This window comes from Cyphomyrmex costatus, unplaced genomic scaffold (genome assembly GCF_001594065.2).
Source record: "Cyphomyrmex costatus isolate MS0001 unplaced genomic scaffold, Ccosl1.0 scaffold241, whole genome shotgun sequence".
NCBI classification, from domain to species: domain Eukaryota; kingdom Metazoa; phylum Arthropoda; class Insecta; order Hymenoptera; family Formicidae; genus Cyphomyrmex; species Cyphomyrmex costatus.
Window position 1 is genome coordinate 1,783,111 of NW_017276489.1, and position 7,611 is coordinate 1,790,721.

Consider the following 7,611-nt stretch of genomic DNA (forward strand, 5'->3'; position numbering starts at 1 on the left):
ACGTCCCCACTTTGTGTGTATCAACCTGCTACGCTGCTTCTCCAACGATATCTCTATTTCTCAATCGAGAGAAACGCCACTCGTTCGACTTCTTTCTTGGCTCTATTGTCCCTGTCACCAACCCTGCACTCGATATATCGCAACCCTCTAGGAACGCTTCACCTTTTTCTCCCCCTCTTCTTCTCTTTGAGATTTATCTTGATTTATCCCTTCAGCCGTCTCTTAGACGTCTGCCCTATTTGTCGAGATAGTTTAAAGTCTTCCAAGTGAAAAATCGATATATTCGACTCGAAGATTCTTGTCTCTCTCAAGAAAAACGTCTCCGCATTTATGTTGTTTGTGTTGTTTAAGTATAAAAAAAGTTCTTGAAGACGTCTGTGAAAATTTTAAGGAGAAAAGTGTACTAAGAATCTTTGAAAACGTGCACGATCGATCGCACGTTCTTTTCTCTCTTTATACAAAGTTTGTTAACATTTTTTAAAGATATCACAGCGTTAAAGTTTCTTATTATATGTAAGAGAAGTGTCGAAAATATTAAAAGAACTGAGAGACTTTAATTTTATGTAATAATGAATGAAGAATTATCTTTTCTATATTTCTTACTTCTCGGAAAAGACCTTAAAAACAGATGATGCTTGTATTTCCTGTTCAGAAATAATTAAGAAAACTTTATTATATGGTCGCCACGAGAATCTATTTCTCACTTTCTATCTCTGTGCGTAACGCAATCGTCGACGTTTCTTCCCTTTGGGAAATTTATTCCTCGTCCTTTGGGAAATTTTATCACATCCACTTTCCTTACCCAGCCTCTTTACATCGAACAGTCTATATGTCTCTCGCGTTCTTTGACGTCATCGACTGCGGAATAATACGCGCCATATTATTTACCGTCGGTGCTATTCACACCAGTGTATCCTCGAATCCGGAAGATGATACGGAGGATTTGCTATCTCATCAACACAATAAATGCCATCGTGTGCGGATCGTGAAGATATTGCATATGTTTTGGTCCAATTTTTGCTGTAATTTCTCCGCTGACTACCTCGCGCCGTTTCTATGATATATCACGATTAGATCACACAATAAAGTGATAATTAATGATATTACGTGTAAATGTTATTATTTCTATTAATAAATTATTAATTAACGCATCATATGTCTCTCATCATGTTACAACTTTTGCATTTATACTATATTTTAGAAAAGAATTATTTAATGTTAATATACAATAAGTTCTCCGAATATCCGAAGTTGTTTTCTGTATCGCTCTTCGATAAAAACACTTCAATAATCTAAATGCAGTTCAGTGTATTCAATATAATATACTGAACTCTTATGATTCAAACTTTTATTCGTTTTCTTCGGTAGAATATAAAATTCTATTTCATTCTATTCGTCGAGAAATCCATTCACAATGACCCAGATCCACCCTTAACGATACGTTCGAACATCCACCACATAATCACTTTTACTTGCACGTCCACGAGCGTCTATGCTCTCTTCTCTTCTTAAAATGTTATGGTTCACGTTTTCACTCTGCAGAACTTCTCATCGCAAGTATCGATTTCACATTTTATAATACGCTTGCACCCCGTTTTATGTTTAACTATATATGTGTATATGCCTTCTGTATGTGTATATGTATATATGTATGTATATATCTTCTTCCTTTTTAAAGATTTCTCCCTACAGTAATATTCTTAGCTCAAGGAACGCACCGTTTCATTCCCCTTTCACGCCCGTTCTCCACAGGCCGCCCGTCGTTGAACATCGATCCCACGTCAAGCGTACGTTGCGAGATATGTTTTCGTATCGCCGATTAATAACATGCGTTTTACATCTCCCTCGCGAGTCGATAGTACAATGAAACGTGAACGTCGGTGTCACGACGCGACGTCGGTGGCGAGAACGACGCCAAACCAGTGAGGCTATCTACCACCCACCCCGAAGCCACTCGACGGGGTGCAGCAATCCCATCGCAGTTTCACTGCGCACACGTCGTCGGTGGACTCGTCGGCGCGATTCCACCTTCCTGACCCTCGTCGTCGTATCCGGTGCACGCTGGAAGGCAGTAAAGTCGAGGTGTATATTTTCTTATTCCCATACAGGATGTTATAGGGTCTATCTATAGACAAGTTTGTGTGTAACATAACAAGCACAAAAAATTATTCAATCGCATTTTATGAGTTTTTTAATAATAGAAATGCGATTGGATAATTTTCTACTTGTACATGTATGCGATTATGCAAGTTTGTCTAGATATAGATTCTAACTGCTGATATATGTAATTTGAAGATTTTGATGAGAACGATTGTATCACAAAGAAAAAATCAGATGGTCTTCAAAATCGCAACCTAATTTTATCAACAAGAACTTCTAAAAATATTAATAAAGTACAATGTAATTATACGAATTGAAATAAAATAAAAGTATGATATTAAGACACTCTAATAATTATTAAGTTAACATGTATTAATCGACTCAATATTTTCATAAATAAAGTATAACATATTTTCGGTATTTTTAAAGTTAGCAACGTATTATAATAATCGATTAAATGAAGTAATGTTTTCATATATAGGTAAATGTAATATTCCTCGTATCATGTATCTCCTAACGAAAATAAGAAGCGTAAGTAGAGAGTGACAAGAAGCGTAAACGAAACTTCTAGATGAAAATTGAGACGACGAAACATAAAAAGAAGATTAATTTCCCTTTTATGTATCGTTCTCTCTATTTTCATCCCTTAGAAGCTTCGTTTACGCTTTTATTATTTTTTTTTCTTACATATTAACTCTTTAATATTTATTTTTGTCGGGATAATGCATGTACTATTAGATGTTTATGATATTGATTACATCATAAAATAATTCTTATAAACAAAAATAAATAATTTATTAGGAGCGTAATTCTTATAAATACATTCTAAAATTGATAAATTTTCTATTAAAAAAAAATTAACGTCAAAAGAAATATTTTATAAACATATTTCTTTAATTATGTAACATTGCAATAAAACAATTTTCCATAATTGATTTTTCAAAATTTTTATAAATTGAAACGCATTTCATGGACACTGAGAAAGTCTATTTCTTTTCCTAAAACTTTTTATATATATGAATTCTGAAATATTCTCTAAGATTTTCTTATTCTATAAAGTATAAAATATAATTGAAAACTGGAAAAATATCTTAAACTTCTTTAAATTTTATAAGATTTCATCAGAAAATATAGAAATTTTATAGAATATTTCAAAATTTACAAGTATGAAGAATTTTATTGCAGAAAAAAAATATAGATGATTTGTTCGACGATTACAAAAATAATGTTTCAATTATACCAGAAGGTTTGCGGTTACCACCGTGTCTTTCTTCATTCTTAATGCCTACGTGGATCATGCCCTTCATTTCGTCAAAGCGAGGGTACACTGATACAGTATTAGTTCCGAGATGTCCCGCAAAGTCCCGCAATATCCCGCGACGTCCCGGAATGTCCCGCAACATTCCGAAACGACGACGACGAGCCAAAAATTTTTGGCTTGTAGCCCTTTTTCTTTTTTATTATATATATACATAGCTTGTGAGATACGAAAAATACTCAAAAAGAAAATTGATTGTGTCGTAAATTATGGAGAAATAAAATATTTGAATATATTAGTCGATTATAGATAACAAATTTACAAAAGTTTAGTAAGTGATTATTAACATCTCTTTTTTGTTGAATTGTTTTCATATATTATGTATATCTGTAGAATGTTGCGATAGAACCATACTGGTTCTAGAATATTGCGTTTTAATGTTACCCGGGCACGCCAAGTTTTTTTCTGTATCATAAAATTCAGTTGATACTTATAGCAACTTTCGGTCCATCTTATATGTGTCTTGCTAAACAATCATCATAAACATATTTATAATTCGTGAGATAATTCCAGAATTTAACAATCTTATTAAAATTTTTTAATTAAAAATTAATAAATAAAAATAGAAAATTAATAAATTTTTTTAACATACGTTTTTCTTAATTGTGCAATATGGAAGAAATAAAATACAATCGAGATGCTTATATTACATTCAAACGCAAATCTAAAGTTGGTACTATTTTTTATATTGCTATATTTTTGTTCTGCAATATGCACTAATGATTCGCTATCAAACTGTCGACACATATTCCGTTTTAATCACCTAGTAACACGCGGAAAATAAATATTTTATTGTCTAGATTCGAGAAACAATCTAAGAAATCATTTGTAAATAACATTTATTGATATAGAATAAATCATAAGTGTATTCTATAGATTCGAGAATTTAGTGAAAGTCATTTATCGCGAAATATAATAAAATAAAAAAATAAATCAATCTGAGTGAGATTGCATGTGATGAAAGCACATATAGTAAAGGCAAGTGGTCAACAATGTGAACACGTTCGTTCGTTTTACGTAAAAAGCGGGTCAAGTGGATAGTATTGATTTTATTCAAATTCCCGGTTTTACTTAATAATAAAGGTAAAACTTTAATAATGAAAATATTTGCATCTCCAAAAGCAAACGTTCTGACAATTTCACGTGATTATGTGTAATTTAGGTTAAACGATGAGCTTCAACTATTCATGCTAGCAAATAAATTTTAATCTATCGATAGATTCTTTTAATTTTTATCAAATTGATTAAAATTCTATAAATTTACAATATAATATATTATAACATAATTTTTTTATTATAAAACAATACTTTATTTTTTGTATAATTTAAATAATTTTTTAAAAATAATGTAACCTGTTCCAACATGTTAAAAAAATAATATCTATGTAAGAAAGAGAGAGAGAGGAATAAAACGAATTAATAAAGTGCAGAAAGATTTAAATATTTTGAAGGTTGGGGTCAATTTATCGATCTTGTGAATTAACATTATTCATGACATGAACGTACCATATAATCATCAAACGATGACATAATGGAACAATTCATCTTGCTTGCATATTATACAAGAGTCAGGTCTTTCTTAAATTTATCACCTTTTTAGCAATTTATATGGCTCTTATGTTATATTGTAATAAAACTTAATTTTTATTGCTACCATTCCACATAACAACTATTATCAATATATTTCTAAAAACAAATGCAATATATACCATTTTACAGTCTTGATTATAAAATATAGTACATGAACAATAATTTTAATATTTAACAATTTGTATATTATTTATCCGGCAAGATTTGGAGGAGCCAGTTCCTCCAACTTTGAATCTCCTCACGACTCAACTCGTGTTCCATATTTTGCAGCGGCACAAACTTCACGTTTACTCCAAGATCTTTCAAATTCTTAGCGCTCTGCTTACCCCATTCAATAGGAACTAAAGTATCTACTGTGCCATGATATTGAACAAGCGGTATCTTACAATGTTCTGGATTCATTTTCAAATACTGTAATTAAATATAAATAATAAACAATAAAACATTATTTACATAATATAATATTAACATTGAGTTTTAATCTTGTAGAACCCTTTTGTAAAAGTTCTGATACAATCAAGTATTTTATAACACTTTTTATTCCATTAGCATACAATATTTAAAAAACATTTTTTAAATATTATTGTGTGCTGATTGGGATGAAGTATCCTTTAATTGCAAGATATTTTTTATTTTATTATATAGAAAAAAAGATTATTCATAACAGCAAAAAATATCTTTTTGTAATGAAATGCTTACAATCGTACTATATGAACATGACTGTTTCTTCAGAGAACATAAGTACTATCCTTAAATATTCAATATATTCAGAAAGATTGCATTTAGTAGTTTTGCAACTATTATAAAATTTTTTAACATCTGGTTTATATTTTTATATCCAATAAATATGTTAAAGAATTTTACAGCAGTTGCAAATTTATTTTTCTTACTAAACGCAATTAAACATAAATAGTATTATGAGAAATGGATAAAAAAGTTTCTCCTATATTTAGGGACCTATTCTATAACTTTTAATGACTGCAATGATATCGTTATGTTATCATTGCGCAGGTTTTGTATACCAAAAGTAGCTGCGCAACGATAATTTAACGATATCGTTACAGTTACAGAATAGGTCCCTTACCTCATAGACTATAGAATCCTTGTTTAGGAAGGAAGACATAGCAAAACAACCAGCTATGGCTGGTCGGTATCTATATGCTAGATGCAATGCGAGACAGCCACCCATTGAAAATCCACCTAGAATTATTCTGTTAAATGGAATTCCATCAGCCACTTCTCTGTCAATCAATTCTGATACATTTTGACACATGGAATTGATTGAATCTAAGTGTTCTGGAACTTGATTGGATATTGCCAAACGATCAAACCATACGTTTTGCATCTATAAGAAAACTTTTTTTAATAAGATCAAGTACCTATAATTAAGAAGTTATGAAAAAAGATATGAATATCCTGGAATCTTGACTAATAGATTGCTAACAATGCCTAAAAACTTCAGGATATATTTACAAATAAATAAATATACATATATATATATATATATACATATTTTATACATATTTTGTATCAATTAAATATAAATGTAAAAATCAAGCATTCCAGGATCATAATTATTTCACAGTCATAATTATATCCTATTACCATTCCATTGTTAGGTGTGTAAGGTTGACTAGGTGCGCTAGGATAAATTAATTTTATGTGTGGAAACTGTAGATTTTCTCTATTAAGAATATTAACCCATTCTTTAAAACCCTCTGCTGTATCACCTGCAGCAGTAAAATTAAATGCATATGAACAAAAACCAGCAGTTACAGCAAATCTTGAAAGTTATAGCTATCTTAAAAGTTCAATTGCGTTCTTTTGTTTATTACACAATTAGATTTAGAAATTACTTTACCAGATCCATGGAAGCAAAATACAGTAGCACTATGTTTTCTCGTAGCTTGCACGATATTCGCTTGTGAGATTCTTGCAATCGCTGCCATTCTGTCGATGAAACTTTAATGCTTACTATTTGTTTTAGCATTAATTTCCTAGAATTTTTATAAAAATACATAAATAAATTATAAATCAAATAATGCCTTATGACGATTCATTTTAATCAGTTTTGATGAATACACTTTACACATGTTTATCAAGTCAAGTGCAAAAAGTGCAAGAGATAAAAGATTTGTTCCTTTTCCAAAGTTCTGAACTAGTGTACACTCTGGTGTAATAAGTTAGGTCAGTTGCACACGATGCTTGTTTTCTTGCTACATTGCTAGTTGGATACTGCTAGATTAGAATCTTGCCACTCGGATTGGCTACGATGCTGGTAATACGGCAATGCAGTGGCAAGAATTTGATCCAGTTAGCAATTCAACGAGAAATCAAGCATGTGTGTCATGGGCCATGGACTATGATCTCAATAAAGTACAAAACGCCATATTATTGTGGCCAACCAATCACATATAATAACGCAGTTTTCCCCACCACCTGAAAGGCCATACACTCCCTCCTGTTCACGGAGTATCTTAATACTCCGTGCTCCTGTTATTTCTTACCTCCATGAGACTACCAGAAAGCAGAGAGAAGCATGAGAGCGGCCATCTTCTTCTTCTTCTTTGTATTCTTATTGGCCATGTAGCCGCTCCAACGGC

The 7,611-nt window shown here is 31.3% G+C and overlaps 1 protein-coding gene across 2 annotated transcripts; it reads right to left on the reverse strand.

Annotated features, from left to right (window-relative positions):
* Positions 1-5,079: 5,079 nt before the first annotated feature.
* On the reverse strand, positions 5,080-7,529 carry LOC108774302 (lysophospholipase-like protein 1). 2 transcript variants are annotated; one of them, XM_018540374.1, is made up of 5 exons: positions 7,516-7,529; positions 6,870-7,005; positions 6,614-6,738; positions 6,093-6,353; positions 5,080-5,419 (listed from the first exon to the last, which is right to left on the reverse strand). In XM_018540374.1, exons 2-5 carry the CDS (start codon positions 6,955-6,957, stop codon positions 5,195-5,197), a joined length of 699 nt encoding a protein of 232 aa, XP_018395876.1. In that variant the 5' UTR covers positions 6,958-7,005; positions 7,516-7,529; the 3' UTR covers positions 5,080-5,194. The 2 variants fall into 2 exon arrangements, with proteins under 2 accessions (XP_018395876.1, XP_018395875.1); XM_018540373.1 differs by lacking the exon at positions 7,516-7,529 and having other exon boundaries at positions 6,870-7,277.
* Positions 7,530-7,611: the final 82 nt, after the last annotated feature.

Coding starts and splice junctions, on each gene's coding strand:
- LOC108774302 (XM_018540374.1), bottom strand. CDS start 6,957: ATGGCAGCGATTGCAAGAATCTCACAAGCGAATATCGTGCAAGCTACG. Junction 6,354..6,613: donor ACACACCTAACAATGGAATG/GTAATAGGATAT, acceptor GTTTTCTTATAG/ATGCAAAACGTATGGTTTGA. Junction 5,420..6,092: donor AGGATTCTATAGTCTATGAG/GTAAGGGACCTA, acceptor ATTTAATTACAG/TATTTGAAAATGAATCCAGA.